At 48.1% G+C, this 21,055-nt stretch overlaps 1 protein-coding gene across 1 annotated transcript in view; it reads right to left on the bottom strand.

Annotated features, from left to right (window-relative positions):
• The window catches only part of CLSTN2 (calsyntenin 2), a 597,725-nt gene that overhangs the window by 83,252 nt on the left and 493,418 nt on the right, over nucleotides 1–21,055 (bottom strand). Inside the window, 3 exon segments of the mRNA XM_055321522.1 lie at nucleotides 1,106–1,227; nucleotides 6,143–6,391; nucleotides 15,887–16,072. Of these exon segments, the coding sequence (XP_055177497.1) occupies nucleotides 1,106–1,227; nucleotides 6,143–6,391; nucleotides 15,887–16,072 (557 nt within the window).

The following is a 21,055-nucleotide window of genomic DNA, read 5'->3' as shown; positions in this document are numbered from 1 at the left end:
AATGAGTTCCTTCTGGAACGCTTCCTAGTAACACTCTCTGAAACCAGCCCTACTGGGGCCTGGGGAGATGCCCATAAGAAAGAGAGAGAAGGAAAAGGATTCTGGAACATTCAGCTCTACACAAGGTGATGCAGGTAGCACACACCGTAAGTTTTAGGGGGAGGAAAGAAGCCTGAGGTCCCCAGAAGCACGCAGAATATGGGTGGGGTACCAGACAGTAAGACCGCAATTTGAATGAGCATCATCTCACCAGCTTCATTAAGCAGACTCGTTCTTCAGTCTCCTTGCCTGTCTGCTGGCCTTCTCCCCCTGGATAGCTGACAACCATTTTTAAAAATTCACATGTGCCTTCCCCTCTACCCCCGCAGTTCAAGTCTAAGTGAAGGCCAACTCTAGGCCTGCTGCAAAGACACTTCCTCAGTGGCACGGCCACCCAGAGAAGTGACGGCCACCTTCATAATCACAGCCCTGCACAGCCCTTGGAAACAGACACTTCAAAGCTTTTCGCTCAGAGCAGACACTTCATTTGTCATTGACAAATACGACACAAGTAGTGACCTTTGTGATCACAAGTCAGGAGGCTCTGGTGTAAGTCATAGACTTTTGCACTTCAGAAAAGAATGTGCACCGCTCGCAGTGCACTGTGACACTGTTTACTTACAGGTCCTCAGCTCCCGCCACCCCCCTTGTTTTCAGCCTGGCAAGGCTGCACCATCACCCAAAGGAGATGACAAAGCATCAAAGAGGAGACACGGGCACTTATGCTATAAAGATGGGCTAACAAAGATCACAAACTGGGCCTGGGGATCAAGAGAACCAGCTTCCCAGGAGGTCAACGTGGAGCAAATGGACAAGATTCATGTATTGGCAGGTCCACCACCTGGCAGGGGTCCCGGCTGGGAAGTGTGGCCTTCCCACCCCCAGCTGGTCTTTAGGGCGGCAGTTTTTATCTTGACTTTAAGATGCTGTGTGGCTCCCTGAGCTGATGTTTCCCAAACTCAGCAGCGAACAGAACTTTGACGTGCCTCCTCTCTGTCATCACTGGGGCACACCTACCACCCCACAAAGGGGTGGGCTGGGGTGAGGGGTGAGGTGAGTGCCATACCTGGTCCAGCTTCCAGTGGAACTCTGCGGGGCGGAAGGTGTCCGCCTGGTCGAAGTCCTTGCGCAAGAGGAAGACGAGGCGGCAGTTGTGCACGTACAGGGCGTAGTGATGCCGATTCATTTCTGAAAAGCAGAAAGAGGAGCGGAGTGGTTATAGTATCCCTGCATCAGTCTCTGCCAGGGGAGTCTTCCCGCGACATCACTGAGCACACCCTCCAGGGGGAAAGGGATGGGCATGGCAGTTTCCCCTTTTATTATCAGATGTAATGAATGTTCTAGAACATGCATGGGGGAGCTCACTGAAAGGGAAGAGGAAGATTCAAGAAAACCCACAGCAAAACTTCCGCAGAGAAGCCATTTGGACTTTAAATACCAGCCTGACTTGTACTCAGATACCGCATCGGGCCCAGGATAAAAATTATGTAGCGTTAATGAGTTTTGTTTTGTTTTGTTTGTACAGATACTTCTGGGAGGGTTAAGGGGGCTCTCTGACAGTCACGTCAGCTACCCCGGGCTCCTTTAACACAGCTGGTTCCTCCTAGAGTGCTGGCCTTTTGTTTCATTTCATCAGGCTTGACAATGGTGACCACAGAGCAGGTCTCCTTCTCGACCTTATTGTGTGCAGTTGGAGGAAGCGGCTCCATTTGTAGTTGCTAGGAGGAGGGGGAGGTTGATTTTTCAGCATTAGTCATAGTTCTGTGTCTTTAAAAGCAATGAATAAATACCTCTCTCCCCATACACAATGGATGGGATGTTTCCCCCCTCTGATACCAAGACTTCCTTTTCTGCTTAGGGAATCTCACATCGTGGGTCCCAGCCATGAAGTCCTGCAGCCACAAGATAACAGCTACTGGCAGGGAGGAGCTGTTCTTTGACCAATACTCAGAGAACTCACATCTATACTACATAGTGGCATACACGAAATCTACTACAAGGCGCATGCTCCATAAATGACAGATGGATGAGCAGGTGATGTGCCCTTGTAGAAAGAACATGGGCCCTAGCAGTCAGACAGGCTTTGGGTGGAGTTGTATCTCTCCATGGTTCTGGGAGAATTCTTTAGTCTCTTAGAGCCTCAGTTTCCATACCTATGGAAACATCCCATGACAGGGATGCCGGATTATCCTAATGAATCATGGGAATAGGACAGGGAGATTGATTTTTGTGTATCCTGTATAAACCTTGAGGTGTGAGTGTGAGGAATCAATACCAATCCCTGGGCTCTGGTTGGCCTCCCTGCCATGGTGATTGGTTCAGGGCCCAGGCCCAAGTCTCGCAATGCAGGTCATTCTCTTGGCCACAGGCCTTCTCTCAGGAAAGCGATTCAGTTCAAGCCAGTGATTCAGGAGCTTTCCTGAGTGAGTCCAAAAAAAACCTCTCTTTTATCAGAAAGAAAATAGAAGAGATGTTCTCTCTCTAGAAGTTGTAGTATATAACCAGGATGCATGGAGCTGCTGCAACCCTATTTGCTAATAACATGAAATCGATACATATATGGGGGCAGATCTGAGAAATTGCAGAGAAAAGGGCCAAGCCCTTGATCATATTTTGCCTGAAGCTGTCATAGCTCTGGACATTTTCAGTTACAAAAACTCTAACTTCTCTTTATTATTTTGATTTCGTGGATCATCTGATATCAGCTTGATCTATATTTCCTGTTTCTTATAACTGAAAGCATCTTAATTGATACAGTGAGGAAGTATGTGCAAAGCGGTTGCCAGTGTGGCAGGGTTGGCCTGGGCCAATGTCTGGGTGGCCACTCAGCCTTGGGCCTGATAAAATGCCCAAGTCTTGATTATAGGGATTTTATCAAATATTTCTTGTTCCCCTCACAATTGCTCAACTGATTTCCATTATCTATTATATATTGTCAGAAAAATATAGAAAGAAGGACTTTTCCCCCCTTATTTTTATTTGGAGTCAGGAGAGATTGTGAGTGAGGAAGTGGAATGAGAGGAATGAATGGAGGTCTGGAGCATCTTCTAGCTTAGGAAATTTCTCCCTCCCTCTCCCTCTGTTAATCTGGATTCCTGGAGTCACCACCCACAGTGGGGTCACTGGTTTATTTAGTGGGCTAGGGACAGGGTACACTCAGAAATCCGCTTCATTTCTTTTCATGACCCTTGTGTTCTTTGGAGTACTTAAATGTTTAACAAAAAGAAGCCAGATAAATGAAATAATAAAGCCCCATGACACAATCTTGGATTGTTATGTAATTCATATCTTTAAAGAATATTTTATCACGAAGAGAAATGATCTGGATATTTTGTTACATAAAAGAAACAGGGAACATAATGGTATCACATGCATTATAAAAATAGTGAGAATTGTTAAGGACATTCTACATATACATAGAAATAAAAATGAGATTTTATTTGGTAATGAAACATGCCAAATGTAATCAGAAAATATCTTTAGGTATTAGGGCTTTAGGGGATTGGTGTATTCTCCTTTATACTCTGTGTTTTTCAGGTTATCTGATATAAACATGTCTTGAAAAGATGTTTCTGATATATAAAAGCCTAATAAAGCCTTAGTTTATTCCTGATATTTTTTAAATTTAGGGCAAGAAGGTGTTACAGATTTATTTTTTTTAGTCAAAGAAGTTAGAGGAACCTTCCCCATCTTCTTTGTGCTGGGGCTGAGCTGCTTACAAGGTGTGGCTCTGTGCCATGACCACAGTGGAAAAGCGCCAGGTAAGCTGCCTCCAGGTGCTGACATGCCTGTGGGGTAGACTGCTTGGGTGACAATGAGGCATCATCATGTAAGGTGGTGGGTTAAGCCAGAGCTGCACAAAAAGTCCCCTAAAAACTCCGACTTCCTGCATTGGGGTGGGGCCCTGGCATGTTTGCTTTTTTACAAGCCTGCCAGGGTTTTCTGCTGTGTAGCATGGCTGAGAACCACTGGTCATCAGAGCATGGGTCTGGATCCTGGGCCCAGAGGACCCGATCCAATCTTGTTTCTCTGGGTAATTGGCTGTGTTCCCGGGGCCAGCCACTCCACCTTTCATATTTTAACTTCCTCTTCTGTAAGCAAGAACATTCATATCTGTGTGATCTGCCTCCCAGGGGTATGTGACACATTGCAGAAAGGACTCTATGTATCTGGCCTTGAACCCCAGCCCATGCTGCTTTGCCTTGGTATGTTCAGTCCGAAGCCATTTTCTCATTGATGCAGGCCCCTGGATTACGATGGGAGCACCTTGCAAGGCGCTGCAAGTACCGGGCTGCGGGGTGATTCCTGAGATTGTGACCTGGACGATCACTGAGCTCTGAACCCAGTCCCAAACCTCTGTGTGATCTCATGCATGTCTGCAGGGTCCTTCCTGAATGAAGGTCCCAGAAAAACTGACCTTGTCATAACCGTTCCGACAGACTTACTTATGTCTAGGGAAAGCTGGGCAACTTTCTCAGTTTCTACATCTGAAAAAATGTGCTAACATAGATTGTAAGGAGTGATTGCAATTGAAAATGTGGAGTCCTAGGAATAGCATAATGTGGAATAAAACCAGAAGTAATATGATAGTGACACCATCAAGTAAATAAACTGAGCACTGATTTTATATCTGATGCTGAGTGATTTCACACATTATTTCATGTTTATTTCCCCCATTTTACATATGGGGGAACTGAGGCTCAGAGACATTAGCTACTCCTCAAAGATCACACCTGAGAGTGAAAAGGCTGAGAAATGAACTTTGGGTGTCTAGCAGCAGAGGCTGAGCTGTGAGCCACTCTATCCTGTCTTCTCACTGCAGTATCTGCTGGGGATATTATTTATTTTGTGTATTTTTTTAAATTTTTATTTATTTATGACAGAGAGAGAGAGAGAGAGAGAGAGAGAGAGAGAGGCAGAGACATAGGCAGAGGGAGAAGCAGGCTCCATGCACCGGGAGCCCGACATGGGATTCGATCCCGGGTCTCCAGGATCACGCCCTGGGCCAGGCAGGTGCAAAACTGCTGCGCCACCCAGGGATCCCTATTTTGGGTATTTTTAAGAAAAGTAGAGCTTGAAATAGGAAATTGCAGAATTATAATTTAAGATAGAATTGTAAAATTTGTATATATATCTAAATATTTGTGGGTATGTATGTGCTCGTGTGTGTGTGTGTGTGTGCACGGGCACATGTGTATGCCTGCATGTGTGTGTGTGTGTGTGTGTGTGTGTGTGTGCATGTGGGGTGTGGTGACAAGTGCGCAGGATTGGAGTTAGCTGGATCTGAGCTTGCGTTTCAGTTCTGATCCCTACTGGCTATATAACTTGGGACAAGTTATTAACCTCTCAGGGATGTTTCTTTATCCTTAAAATGAGAAGTACAACCATGCTTTCCTAAAATTGTAGAGATCTGAGAAACAGTCTAGAATAGTAATATCTAACGCAGATGGCACCTGCCCTGTGTCAGGCACGGTCCTAAAGCTCTACACGCGCATTAAGTCATCTAATCCTGATAAAAGCCCTGTGAGGTAGATTATATGTCCATTTTATAGAGGGGGGCAGTGAGGCACAGAGAAGTTAAACAACTTGCCCAGTATCACACAGCCAGTAAGTGGTGGATGCTTTGAACCCCCAAGCTGTGAACTGCCTTGTGCAGGCTCAGCATGGGGAAAACACCTAACGGAAGTTAGCTACCGGTATTATGTTTGGCAGTGATTTTGAAAATTACCATGACCCTTTCATTGAAAATAAACTTTTGGACATCTTACTACATACAGCATCGTGAAGGTAGAAGTGCTTTGAAGTAAGAATGAAGTCCCCCTGCCCCCCAACTCCCACCTCATGGGTCACAGCTCTAAGTTGCCTCTGGGGAGGCTGGGGTTCTAAAGAACCCAGTTTGAAAGCAACTAGTCCAAGATTTTGCATTCTTTGTGTCTGTGCCTCTTCCCTGGTCCTGCTCTACCCCAAGCCCAGAAAAACTCAGCAGCCAGAAGACCAGAGACAAGAGTATTTTCCCAGGATGCCATCATGCTCTTGCTTTTCACCCACATTGTCTGTGGCTGTGTCTGTGCCTAACCAGCTGGGATGTAACGGGCAGACTCACCAGTCTTGTCTGAGTTGCAGAGGATAGTTTCCTTCTCGGCTCTCACACCAGGGCTGGGGCCATGTTTCATCCACATGGTGATGGTGAACTGGTCTGTCAGGTTCTTGGGCACAATCCCATCAGGGATCTTGGCACCTTGTCTGCCATCAAACTTGAAGATCATCTCGCTGCTGTCCACGAGCAGTCCTGCTGTCCAATTGGTGGCAGCGCTAGGGGACGGCAAGAGGTCAATGATGCCAGAGGAGGCTCCTGCAGGGTAGGGGGGCCAGAAAGAACAAAGGGTTATTTATTTCTCACAGGGTGGGTGTCCTCACCTTCTGTTTTCTGCTCCCGGGTCAGGATGAACTGCTCAATGTATTTACTCAACAATCTCAGCCAACCTTCCATGAGGTGACTCCGGAAAAGAAGGGCCAAATGCCATCCCTGCCCCTGAATTCCTTATGGTCTTGCAGAGGTGAAGGCATCAGGAACCGACAGACAAAAGTGTTGCATGTGACACAACAAGGTGCAATGAGCATGGAGAAAGTACTGGAGGAATTTAGGGAAATGAGAACAGGGGGGCTGTTAGCAGGGAAGTTTCCTGAGCACAGAAGGCCAGATTTGGTGTGGATCAATGAATTCATTCATGCATTCATCCATCCATTAACCTATGAGCCATTTATTGAGTACGGACCATGTGCCAAGACCCCTGCTAGGCACTGGTGGTGTAGATGTGAATCAGTACAGTCCCTGAACCGAGGTAGCTCAGAGCCAACAAGTAGACAGACAGCTGTGACACAGTGTGATCAGGGCTGCGACTGGGGAGATTTCTAGGTCCTGTTGCCATGGGAAGGAGTGTGAGCCACTTTGTACTCACCACGCTTTTTTTTTTTTTTAACACAACCATTATGTTTAGACTGAATGGTATGGTGGTCAAGAACGTGGGTTCAGAGGTCTGCACACTTGATTTTGATGCCTTGCATGTCCCTTAGCTTTTCTGCCTCTCCAGCTCCTGCTGTGATGTCTCCCTTTCCAGTGGGCTGCAAGGACTGAAAAAGAGCCCTCGCTAGAGCCTGCAGCAGTATGCTGGCCATGTGGAGAATACTCACTCCATGTTACCTGTGACTTTATCCTTATTATTATAATTATTATTATTTCTGCTACCGTTATGATTCCAGGCTAAGGCACGAGGGCTAAGCTTGAAGTAGTGGGAGTGTCACAGGTAGATTCATGTCTTAGGAAGGTCACACCTACAGCTTTGTGGAGGACAGAGCCAAGGTGGGCAGGAGAGGGCAACCCCACAGAGAAGACTGGATGCATCAGTTCGGAGGACCCTTGGGCATCCTCTGACTTCCCTCGGAAGCTCAAGTACTGCCAGCAGAGCTTCCCACATCTTTATGTCCCATACAGGAGTAAGGACTTGGCTCTTTAGGGGAGGATAAGAGACAGGGGCTTCCCAATATTGTTAGGGAGCTAGGGTGTGGCTGGTGCAGGGAGCTAGGGTTCTCCCAGGATGGCACTGACCAGCCAGTCATAAATGGTGATGGGTTTAATAGACAGTGGTTGTGTGCATTACCTGATCTTTGTCAGAGGTCCCTGGATTTCCGAATTCTGTATATCAGAGTCTTACCTCACCTAGCATTTGGGTTCCAAAGTCAGCTACCACAAATATCTGCAGTTAATATCTACCCTTGAGAATCCTTCAGGAGGGTGCCATATTGAAAACCAATATACTTCTTTGAAAATACTCAACCAGCTAGTTTTCCCTTTAGCCTTGGAGCAGATGATCAAGTCTAGAGTTCAGCATCCATTGGTTTGCAATAGAAAGTTGTGCTATGTGAAAAATAAGTATCCTTAGAGCTAGTTGCCTTGTTTAGTGCTGTGAAAGGCTTGCCCTGGGAGAGGCCTCCAGGAACTGTGGCATCTGGGAGGCCAGGAGATTCTGGTCTGTCAATTCATGATCACCCTACAGCATATGCTTATCAAAGGGAAATGGGAGTGGTGTTGACTGCATTATTTAGATATGTATGTCCTAGGAGTTTTGGGTTGGTGTCACGCCTGATACATAGGAGGCAGTCCATTAACATTTCTATTTTATTTTTATTTTATTTTATTTTTTATTTATGATAGTCACACACACACACACACACACACACACACACACACACACACACAGAGGCAGAGACATAGGCAGAGGGAGAGGCAGGCTCCATGCACCGGGAGCCCGACGTGGGATTCGATCCTGGGTCTCCAGGATCACGCCCTGGGCCAAAGGCAGGCCCTAAACCGCTGCGCCACCCAGGGATCCCACTCCATTAACATTTCTAAGTGTCCTTCCTCCCACCCAGTGCCTCCATGAGATACTTGTAGCCATCTACCCGATGCTCAGGTGAGCTTGCCCATGAAGCCTCCTGTCCATGCCCCACACCTCTCACCAATAGTTATTTGTTCTCATCCCATACCCCTGCAGCCTTGTCTAATATCCATTTTATTTATCTGATAAGCTGATTCACACTAATATTTCAATGACTAACAAAGCTTTAAGGGTTATCACCCTCCAGAGGTATCTGAAAGAAAGAAATCTATCTAGGTGGTAGTAGGTAGAGATTTGGGAGTGGTTTAAGGGTGGGAGATTTGTGGTGTTTTGCAGCAAATTCATTTTCTAGGAACCCCCAGCATAATGCAATTGGTTCTTTGACCCATTGGTAAATTGACTCTGACACCAGGAGTTGTGTGTCAGGCTCCGAAATTTCAGGTAGTCAGAGAGGTGCAGGCTAAGTGCTCAGGACTCCTGATGGCCAGCTCACGCCAAGGAAGCCAATGCAGTCTAGCAGAGCCAGAGCAAAGGTGTGTGTCTGATGACTGCCAGAGCTAGCTTTGCCACCAATACCATTATTATTTTCCTAGGAACCAGTTTTGGGGCACTGAGCACCAGACCTGAATTAAGTACTACAATGCTTTTTCTTAGTTACTCATCTACGTGGTGAATACTATTGTGATTCCTGGCTACAGGTCATAACCTGAGGCTCAGTGAGACCAGGATCACAACTAGCTAGTAAGTGGGCCCATCTGCAAGGCTTTGCAGATCCAAAGCCCATGCCCCCCACTGCACCACTTCAGTGAACCTGGAGTGAGATCTTGTAACCTCCTCCACATTTTACAAATGGGAACCAAAGCCCAGAGAAGGGAAATGTCTTGATCAAGGTCACACAGCCACACAGCTAGGCAGGCCCAGCTCCCAGAGACCCAGCTGATATTCATCCTACCACACAGTACGGTATCTTGCCAAGCACACAGCACAATCCCCTGGGATCCCAACTCCCTACACAGATGGCTGTCTGCAGAGAGGCAGACTGAAGACAGCATGTGCCCTGGTAAGGCCACAGATGCAGACTTCCCGGATTCCATGGTGTGGGGAGCAGCAGGCCACCCTGCCTAACCCACAGATGTTGCCTACCAGAAAGCAACAAGCTGTAAGTAGCCAGATGGTACAGACTTCCCCAGCTTAACAGCTTATATTTCATTTCTCGGTGCACTTACACAAACTGAGATTTACTTTCTCCCAAAGTTCCTCTCTCTCTCTGTCTCCTCTCCTCAAGGGAACTCATGGAAGGCTGTGGGTAAATAGGACACATCACTTGCAAAGATGGTGCGGCATGGTCTGCACACAGGGTGTATTTAAGAAGCTCCTTGGGAATCCTCTGTGAAGGTCCCTGGGAACCCAATCAAGACTCTCATGCTTAGAGTCCATGCTGGTCTGGTGCACAGCAGTTGCAGCTTGAGTGTGTGTGTGTGTGTGGGGGGGATTTGGGACCAGAGTTGAGGTATGATTCAAGGTCCCTGAGCTCTAGCCTGGGGAAGCCTCTCTGAGCCAGCAAATAGAGAAAGAGGGGGTAAATGAGGCAGATTTCAGGACACATTGTGGTATGAATGCATAAATGGAACCTGGGGACACTGAACTTTTTTTTTTTTTTTTGACACTGAACTTCTTAACTGCAGGGTTTGCATTCTGCTCTGGGTTGGCTTTGTTCAGGATAGAGTGTCTGTAGCACTTCGAGGTGTGGCAATGATGATTGATATGGAAGCTCAGGTCATGCCTCCTCATGGTCCACCACAGGGCAAGAATAAGTGGGAGGGTCTTAGGGGAAGCTATTATAACCAAAGACACAGGCCTCATTCTGTGGAGTATTCTCACAATTGCAATATCAACTCCCTATTATTTCAGTAAATATTTATGTAATGTCTAGGTTATGCCAGGCACTGTGGTGAGAAGGCAGCAATGAACCAAACAGAAGTTGGTCCTACCTTTAGGGACACAGTAAACCTTTGGTGGGTGGAACAGGTCAGCGGGAGAGACTAGCAGGGGAGGACAGCAAAGCCCCCTTGACAAACGTTGTACTAGAACTGCATGGCTGTAGAATGCATTCTGCTCTCAACACGCATCTCTGACCCACTGATGGCACTTAGACATGTGACTTGCTCTGACCAATAAAATGTGAGTGCAAGTGACACATCATACCAGGGCAGAAGCTTTAAGAGCCAATTCATGGTTTTCCATGTGTCTTTTCCATGTGCCATGAGATCCACGGTGCTCTAAATAAAGGCTGTTTGTTAGCCTAGATCCCGGTGGGAAGCCACATGGAAGAGAGCCACAGCCCATCCAAGAAGGACATGCGATGGGAATGATAAATGAACTTTTGCTGTTTTGAGCCAATGAGACATTACGGTCATTTGTGATTGCAGTATCCTGCTATCCTGATAATCCACATAAGTGACTGACATCATTGGCTATGATTCCCATTTCTTCTTTGGCATGCCTTCAGCATGGACAGGGAGTACTTTCTGATGTCCTTTCAGGAGCTCACATGCTGTTGACTCTATAATCCGAGCTTCATTCCACCTTTGGAATCCTAGACAGGAAGGGTTCCCGCACGGCCTTGCAATTGGGAACTTGGGTCTTCAGGTGGAACAGGCTGGGCTCTGGCGGAGGGGTGGTCAGTCAGGCTCCTGGAGCAGGGCCATGGATACCCAGTTGCTGACCAGCTCGGGCAATGCCACTGAAGGGAAAAACCTTCTACCCAACATGGGAGGGCATGCCCTAAGACAGCTGCTCAGGTGAAGCCAAAGAAATCGGCGTATCCACTGAGATGCTCCCTGCCTATGCAGCCCTTTGCTGATGGATAATTAATGATTTAATCTGATTCCTGATAGCTGTGTGCCAATTTTCCTTAAAGCAATAGGCCCACTTCTACTCTCTGAGAACGGAGGTACCAGCTATGCTAGGTGACTGACACTCAAGCCTGGAAGCTCCAGCCTTTCAGAGGCAGCTTGGGGAAGCCGATGATAGCTTCCTGGAATTGGGTGTTTCTGGAGGTACAAATACCTCTGACTGTGATTTGGAATGAGGATGAGCTCTGTTAAGTTTCATGGCGTAGTAAAAAACCATGATCTTAACTTTTTTTAACATGTCTTCCCAGAGACTGAAGTGCTGGGTTTTATATAACCTCAGGGGTTACAGCATTTGGACACTCAACAAATATTTGTCGAATTAATAAATACATAAATGAATGAACGAATGAATGAGTGAGCAAATCATCTATGAAAATCTCCAGGCTCACAAGTGCAAAAATCCTGAGAACAACTTCACGTCTGGTGATCAGAAGTGCTCTGACACTTGACTTAATAGCATGCTCTCATTCTGTGACCTTTCCTTTGACAGGGCCTGCTCTCCTAGTTCTTGACTCCACATAGAGAACAGCTGGCCCGGGCGGCGTCTGTGGAGGTGTGGGCCAAGGGCCAGGAGCCCTGTGATCCCGAGGAGGAACAGTCCCTGGCCTCTGAGCTGGGGAAGGATGCGCGTCACAGACTGCTCTTCTATTTACTGTAATATGTAGTGACTTAGGGCCATTGAAGTGGTCCTTTCCTGGGGCTGTCGTTAATGTCAAATTTAATTTGGCCCAGAGGTCTTCCTAAGGGCTTCATGGGGCATGTCATACTCACGGCAGTTCTGTGACATTTCACTTCTGGAAAGCCTGGGCCGCAGATGACAGACCCCTTCATCTTGAATCTCTGAATTCAGAGGAAATGATAAGCACTTTGCCCAACTTCCCCAAGAAGCCTGGCTTTATGCAAAGCAAGCCTAGTGGCCGGCCATTCTAGACTATGTTCTACAAGCTGAAGGGGACACAGGTTCAGGGCCCCTGCATTGTTTTTATTTCAAGACAGAATGGAAGTGTCTCCGTGTGGGCTCAGACAGGCTGTTTCAAAAGCTGCTGCACCTGTCAGGTACTTCCTGACAATAGGCTTTGAACCAGCTATTGTTTGCTTCTAATGGAGCCAGTGTCGCAAGAGGAGGAAGCAGGTGGACAGTGACCAGGCATGCAGAATGCGCCTCCACAGAGACACCCCTGCCTGGGTCACTGCACAGCTATGGTATCACAAAACAGATACTGGAGCTCAAAGGATCCAGGAAACACCCCCAGGATAGCCTCCGTAGTGTACAAAGGCTGGGAGAATATTGACAGAGGGAAAGCCCTGGAACAGCAAAGGGGGGGAGGGTTCTAGTGGGAAGAAAACATGAGCTAAGATTTAGGAAGGAGGGACCAGCCCGGCACAGGGACAGAGGAGGTGTCCCGGCCAAGAAGAGGGAAGAAACAGGCTATGACATTGGATCAGCAGGGTGGGGGCAGGTCCTCCGAAGCATCCAGAGTCAGGCCAGCATTGAACACTCACACCTGGGTGTCCTACAGGCACGTGTCCTCACAGTCCCTAAATCTGCTCGTGCCTGGATTCCTAGTCCTGATTGGTGGCACCCTTGGCCAGTTAGATGCGTATACTAGAGCCACCTTAGATTCCTTCTTTCTCATTCCTGACAGCTAATCAATCATTGATTAGCTTGCTGATTTTGCCTCCTAAAGCTGTCTTAAATGCATCCCTACTGCCACTCCCCTGGTTCAGAACTCATTATCTCTTGCTTAGACCATGGCAATAACATCCTAATTGGTCTCCCTGTTTCCATCCAGAGTCAATAAAGATTTGGAATATGAAAAATGCATGGCTGCTGAGGCTGAAAGTGTCATAGCCATTCCCTAGTTGGGAAAGCCTGCAAGCAACTTGTCTACCATCCACTGAAAACACATGGAAGCTTGTCCCGCACCTAAACTGCCCCCATAGGAGCAGAAATTATAACCCAGACTCTGTTTTGGAAGCAATCCAGCCTGCATTTCCCTCACAGTTTGGAGAGAGCGTGGGGCCTGGTGGGCTGCCTCCTTTGGAAGCCTACTCTAGCACCGGATGTGCATCTGGGTTCCACACATTTGCTTCTGCCCCCTTTTCCTGAGCTCTCCCTCCATGGAATTCAAGATTCAGGCTCCTGGCATGGAGGCAGGAGTGGCCCTGGCCATCTGGTTACTCAGACAGAGTCTCTGCAGGGTGGTGGGCGCCAGGCCCAGGAAGGTCACCAGAAGGACACACAGACCTCCCCCGATAAAGGGCCACTCCCAGAACCAGGTAAGCTCACATTCTAGGGGAGCCTGCTTTCCTCCCTGAATTGCCTGCCTTCCTGCAAGGTGAGGCTGGCAGCCCAGAAGGAATGAGCGCTGTTAACAACCAGATGCAATTTTGCTCTAAAGTTTCTTCCCTCAGAAAAAAAAAAAAAAAAAAAAAAAAATCCTTCTTGCTCTCTGTATCTCCTCATCTCTCCCCAGCAACATTCAAAATCAAATCACAAGTGCGTGCCCTTGGGCCCACCTGAACTTTAACAACCTGATTCCATCATCTCCTTCTAACCCGGAGGAGGTTAGGAAATGACTGTAACCCATGGTGGCGTGAGGTCGGGTTGACTTCTAATCCAGGTGCACGGGGAGTGAAATGGCCTGCTCGTTCGCAGTAAGATGTCATCTGAGGTGGCTTCTCTGCACACGGAGGGAGGCAGAGCACTAGAGGCGGTTTTCTGCATACTCTAGGCCCCTGACATTCATTTTCGCAGGGGCTGTCCGGAGTATTGAAATTGTGGTGATCTCCCCAATCTACTGCTTTCTTCTGGAGAAGCGTGTGTCCCCACAGGCCTTCCTGACAGCTGGGTGACATGATAAATGGGACGTGGCCCACATAGGGTCCACTTCGCACTCACTTCTAAAATTTTCACCTAATTCCTTGGGCAAAAGCAGTGTGTGTGTGTGTGTGTGTGTGTGTGTGTGTGTGCATGTGTGTGTTCAGGAATGGTGCGAGAGGGCCCCCTGGGAGGGGACGGCGCCCCGGAATTGCACTGTGTTCAGGAGGCTCCTTTCCCTTTTGTGGAGATGGAATTACCCCCAAACACAGGTCTAGTCTAAGGGTAAGCTCTTTCCTAAGCTCCCCACAGAACAGATGTGAGTTCCTGAATATTCTTGGAGAGAACAAGACAGCGAGGAAATATATGTGGTCCCCCTCACCCCAAGACCCACTGGCACATCAGTGGGCTGGCTTTCTACGCATGGGGACCCATTCCCACCATGTGGAGCACGCCACAGGCTGACTGGGAGACTGGCCTTCTAGCTCCCAAGGCCTGGCCGTCCTTCGCAGCTACTGAGCTGAACAGCCTGCATTTGGGTAGAACTAGCTTCAAATTCTGACTCAGAAAAAAAAAAAAAAAATTCTGACTCAGTCACCTTCTAACCAGGATCTCGAACCTGCCATTTCTTCCTCTCTGGGTACCAATTTTCCACCTTTATTTTTTTTTTAAGATTTTATTTATTTATTCATGAGAGAGAGAGAGAGAGAGAGAGAGAGAGAGAGAGAGAGAGGCAGAGACACAGGCAGAGGGAGAAGCAGGCTCCATGCAGGGAGCCCAACATGGGACTCGATCCCGGGTCTCCAGGATCACACCTTGGGCTGAAGGCGGCACTAAACCGCTGAGACACCCGGGCTGCCCAATTTTCCACCTTTAAAATGGAATGAATAACAACCTCCTCACACTGAAGACGAGAGAATTAAAGTGATGCGTGTGAACGGTGTGGCAGGTGTACCGAGCAGGTGCTTTGTGAAGCTGTTTCCTCATGTCGCACCGCTGTGGGCCTTGTTCCCCTAGTTCCCAGTGGCTCCTTCGCTGGGGCATCGCCTCATGAAGACAGCAGGTCCTCTCCCCTGTGCTGCAACACCTTCGCGGGGCCCACCGCCTCCACCCCAGCGGGAAGCTAGGCTGGCTTTATTGGTATGCCACCTAGGGTGTCACGTGGGGCCTGTGCTTGGGGTAGGCATCCCAGCTTGGTTTCATGCTTTGCCACTGTAGCCTTAAAATTCTTAAATTCTTAACAAAGGCTTCCCATTTTCATTTGCACTGGGCCCTGCAAATTATGTAGCTGATCCTTTGGGGAGGAAGCCGACCTCTCCCCGGTGAGAGACACCACCCTTCACACTGGCCCCTGGTCAGGTGCCTCTTTCCAAACCAACCCAGTGGAAGGGAGCCCAGGTTTCTTCAGGCTCCATGATAGGTTCTCTCAAATACACTAGGTCATTAATTAGGGTTTACTGATGAGGAGTAGAGGCTTTGTCACATGCCTTGCCTCCAGCCACACAGTTGGTCAATGGTGGGATCAGGTCAGGTGTTCCTGATGCCGAGAGCTGAGCCATCTGACCCTTCAACCATTATAAGTAAACTTCATATTCACCCAGGAGTAACATATGCCAATGCGGGTTGGGAGGGACTAATTCTTTCATAACATATGTTTTGTATAAATCATTTAAAAGCAACTAAGTAAAAAAAAGATCCCAACAGGAAAAACCTACCACATAATTTCTGAAGGGATCTCTCAGAGTAGGTCTCCCGGTCGCAGCCCTTCCCGATGTAATTGGTCTGCAGCTCCGTGGTGATCTGGATGGAGGACACGGCCCCGTCGCACGTCTCCAGGTGGATGCTGGGGAAAAGCGGGACGCTCCCGGAGCCAGGCTGATACTCAATCCTCTTGGTCCAGTCTGAATAAACAAGGAAACGGTTAAAGTCAATCGGGTACGGCCAGTCCTGCTGTAGCTCTTGTTCTGAAAATGTGAATTTGTTCCAGCATAATTGATATATTTGGGGACAATCTGACGATAAGAGGAATTTCACATTTGCCTATTATGCAAGATTTCCTTCCTGAGAAACACTGGGTGAGGGCAGAAAGCGGCACCCAGCTGAGCTGAGCCAGGTAGGAATGTACAAAACACGCCCATGGACACACCTCAAACGTCTAGCAGCCACGCAGGCCACTGAGTGTTGAGGGCCACGTCCACCTGCCCCCACAGTTACAACTTCCCCTCCATTCAGAAGCGCCCCCCTTGTCACAGTTCTGCTCCAGCTGCAGCCCTCCCCCATCCCCTTCTGCAGGCAAACATCAGGGCTCTTCAAGGTGAGGTGCCATAGTCATCGAAGTACTTGTATATTTTCTTAACCACTTAACCTGTGTAAAACGAGGCTAACATGTTTTCTTCCTCTCTTTTCTGTGTGTCACTGATGACATTTTTGAGTGTTACGCCGCTTGCTCCACTTCCCTCATTTTGCCTAGTGGGGTGGTTTTTAGGAATGGGTATGTCCCGCCGTACGACAAGAGGGCATGGTAGTTCCGGGTTCCTTGGGGTCATGAGGTGGGGTGCAGGATTCTTTCTCAAGCGTTCAGGACCGTGACCCACTTAAGTGGAGCCGATGGTCTTATCAATTCTTCTTAGTGGAAAAATAATTTGGAGATGATAAAGTGTTGGAGAGGAACAAAACCGCAACCAAAATGGCACCACACAAAATAGAGCAATCAGCGAAAATAAACACCAACAGGGAGTGTACACATGAATTGACTGGGACAACAACAGCAGCAATTGAAAGGCAGAGGACCTTCCAGGCAACGCTCATGGTGACCGCGCGCAGTGCTTGCTGACAGCAGTGGGCGCACCGCGCTCTGTGAGGACGCGTCTGTGAGGTCTGTGCAGACCTAGCCAGACCCGGGGGGCAGGATCAAGGAATGGGACCTACGGACACCCTTGGCTTATGAACCCCCATGTTTGTCACATAAACCTTGCTAGAAGGTATCCTTTTTGCTGAAGCAGAAATAAAAATCTATGAAATTGCCTGTGAGGAAATCTGGCATTGATGGGTCACTGTTCTTCACAAGCACCCAGTGGGCCCCAGGCTGCCATCTTGAGCGATTCCAGTGGAGGGGCCAGATGCCTTTGTCCACTGAGCAACCATGTGTTCAGGGGTTCCGTGTACGAGGCTCTGCATGGAGCATCGAGGATACAGCAGTGAAGGAGCCAGGAAGGTCCCTGTCTTGCGGAGCTGGTGCGGGGGTGGGGGTGGCTTGGGGGGAGGCCTGTGCTGTCCTGTCTGAGAGAGTGAGTCTCTGAAAGAAAAAGCGGTGACAGAGAGAGGCTCTTTGGATGCAGAGAACTGTCTGAGCTGAGGTCTCAATGTCAAGGATGGGTGTGCGTGGGAAGCCTCAGAGAAGCAGGTTTGAAGCGGATGCCCCAGCAATCTTGGCTTGACTCTGTCTGGTCAGGAAGTTTCTGGGCAGGTTAATGAAGGTCTCCAAGTCTCAGGCACCTCATCAATAAAATAGGGGCCTTACAGTGTTGGGGTGAGGAACGAGGGCCTCGGTGTGTGCATGGCATGCAGTAGGGCCTCGGTTGGTGTTATTCTAGGAGAGGAAGGGAGATGTTCAGTCCAGGGGCACGAGTGTCCTTGCTCTGCAACGCCGCCACGTTCCAGATAGCCACGCCATCTGGGTTTAGGTCTGAATCCCCAAGTCAACCAGCTCCCCTTTTGGGGATTTTCTCAGAGCAGGCCACGAGCAGAGACTGCACGCAGGGTTGTGAGGAGGCTCACCAAGAGCTTACCATGGGAGGATATTTAGATGGGAGGGACTGCATGCGAAAGAGAAGGTACCCAATTGCATGCTTTTCCTCAAAGCCTCCAGCAGCTGTGTCTGGACTAGCCCATCACCTCCTGGAGGATGAGATCCTGGAGCTGCTCTAAGCCATGTTCCAGAGGCCCCAAGTTCAGTAAAGATGAACCACTGGAGGGGGCCAGCAGGGCTTTTGTCAGGTGCATCTGCAGGTCAGAGCTGTAAGCAGCAGTCCACACTCAGCCAGCCCTGGGTCTCAGGGACAACGTTTCCTGCCTCTGAACGCTCGATGGTGTTGTTTCTTCTATACAGAGCTCCCTTTCTATGCCCTTCTGCGCAACCTTTCCGAATTTCTCTGGTCTGGGGAGATATGCTCACCTGTGCTCCGCAGCATCCTCCACATCAGACACAGCACTAGACTCTAAGCTTCATGGTACTCTGAATCCCCATCACGCTCTGTGCCCAGTGCCTGGCACAGAGTAGATGCTCACCCGATATTGGTAAAAAATGTGAATGAATTCTGCAGGATTCATTGGTATGCTTGCCTCCCCCCAGTAACTGGGAGCTGCTAAACGGCAGGGATTGTGATGTTTATTTTTGATCCGTCTACACTGAGGTCAGAGTGTAGGGAGTATTTGCCAGGTGGATCTGGGGAGCCTCAGTCACCTAACCCGGCTGCTGCCATGGCTGCCTTTCCTGAGCCACAGACAGAACTTGTGGCCTCTTTGCCCCTCTTTGGTACTGCCCCCGTCTGCCCCGACCTGCAGTCCGGCCATCCCCACAGCAGCCCATAACACGTTGGGTTCTTTTTGTTCTCAGCAAGGCAGCTAGTCTAGAGCTGCTGATGAAGGGAATCTACTTCCTGATGCTAAGAAAGGGCACCAAGGAGGAGGTCTCTTACCCTTCCTTCCTTGCCTCACCCCTCTTTCCCTGGATTTTCCCTTCTTCAAAGATGCAGATAGGAAAATGGAGAAAGTGTTTTTGTGTAGAGGGCCATGGGGTGAGCCCTGTGGCAGCAGCTCTTGTTTTTTTTTGCCACTTCTGCTGGTGCAAGGTCTTCTCACATCACCTCCTTCTGGAAGCTTCTTCATTGAAGAAGCCCAAGCCATCTGTGGTATTGATTCCCTCTCTTCTCTGGGGGCTGTGGGTGTCTAGATATTTTGGTGGTTATCTTTGATGAGAGATTCCACCTAAAATCATTCCTAGAAGGAGTGCAAATAAAGAAGCAAATGGGGGATCTCTGGGTGGCTCAGTGGTTGGCTCCTACCTTTGGCCCAGGGTGTGATCCTGGAGACCCGGGATCAAGTCCCACATCAGGCTCCCTGCATGGAGCCTGCCTCTCTCTCTGCCTGTGTCTCTGCCTCTCTCTCTCTCATGAATAAATAAATAAAAAATAAAATTAAATTTTAAAAAAAGAAGCAAATGAATAATGAAGGGAAGGTCAGCGGAGGTACAGGCCTAGGAGAGATTTTATTTCTCTCACCACCTCCAGGCTGGGGGTGCGGGTAGGGGGCAAGGGCCTCTTTGGGAAGAAATCAGGTACGAAATAGCTCTGGAAACATCACATCTGCAGTGGCTTTGCTGACCTCTCAAGGCTCGCTTTTGAGGGTTTGCAAGGAACAGGCAAAAATTGCAACCACATAGTAAAAGAAATCGATGAAGCTTTCTGAGTGTAGTGTCCTTGAGAGAGTGGGAAGCTCACACAAACATCATTCGTTTTCCAAGAAAGAGTCTGAGATGGGGATCAAGAGAGCAAAAGGCAAGTCATCAGATTCAGCCTTTGTCACATGAAATGTCTATTCATCCTCAACTCCTGGAGGTAAGATAGCAATATGGGTGAAAGTCTGGCCTCTAAACTCAGTGTGTGTGAGTTCAACTCCCACCTCTACCATTTCCTGCATAACTTAGGGCAAATCATTTACCCTCCCTGAGTCTCAGTTTCCTCTTATCTAAACATGGTGTCTACCGCCCAGGATTTGTGGGGGGAGGAGGATTAAATGCAGACTCATTTTAGTGCCAAACACAAAGATTATGTGTCAATAGATATATTATGGCTGACTTACCATTTATTCAATAGTACTTACTGCAGGAAAAAAAGGATATACAATTACTAAGCATCTTTAAGGTGTAGGCACTTATACATCTATCTTTTTTTTTTGCTTGATCCTCCCAGGAATCCAATAGTTATTATCTTAATTGTGCAGATGACAAAGCCATGGTTGACAGTTGGCGTGCCTTGCCCAAGGCCATGCAGATCTTTTACAATAGCTCTGCCATGGTTCTGAGGATTTGCCAGGATGGAGGACAAGTGCAATTTTTACAGATTATTTTTGAATGTTCAATTTATACTGATATATATAAACATAAATATATACATATATACATAAATATGTAAAAGTGATCATCTCTGATGTTGGCAGAGAATCAAGGAGTGTTGTCAGTTTCATCACTGCCTGACCTTGAGGGCAGCTGGTGGGGGCACTGGGGTTGCTTTGACCCTGGAGACTGCAGAGGACTATACTTGAATCACATCTCCCCCAGATGTGGGTGATGTGACCTCTGCAAAGCTGAATGAGTCATCTCTGAGCCTCCACAACCTCACCTGCAGATCTGAATTAGTTATACCTTCTCATGGCCTTGTCATGAGCGTTGAAGGTTAAGGGCTCAACATGGTGACCTTCCTGTTGAAGCCTCACAAAAGGAATGTCCCGCGCTCTGGTTCACAAGCTTCCTCAACTTCTCTGAGCTTTCCTGCTTAGAAACAAAATCTTTCCAGTTTATAAAGGACTTGGAGACTAGTTTATGAATTGTGGTTCAATTTTTTTTCTTAAGAGAAAGGAAGCAGACTACCTCTTGTTTTGATAAATCGGGCTCAACTGCCTTGTAGGTATTCCTGGAAAAGTGAACAGTGAATGCCTTTAGGAATTAAACTCCTTCTTCCTTGGTTAAGGAATTAGAAACATGATGATTTTATTAGAATTCCTGCTAAATTTGGGGGAACACATGCTTTCTTATTGGGAGAATATTAACCACTTGGAACTCTCAAGTGGTTGAGAGTTGTCTGGAGTTGGAAAAAAGCAAATCTGAG

Source organism: Nyctereutes procyonoides, unplaced genomic scaffold, assembly GCF_905146905.1.
Source record: "Nyctereutes procyonoides isolate TBG_1078 unplaced genomic scaffold, NYPRO_anot_genome, whole genome shotgun sequence".
NCBI lineage: Eukaryota > Metazoa > Chordata > Mammalia > Carnivora > Canidae > Nyctereutes > Nyctereutes procyonoides.
Note: the sequence above shows the minus strand (reverse complement) of the source record. Positions and strands in the feature narration are given on the sequence as shown.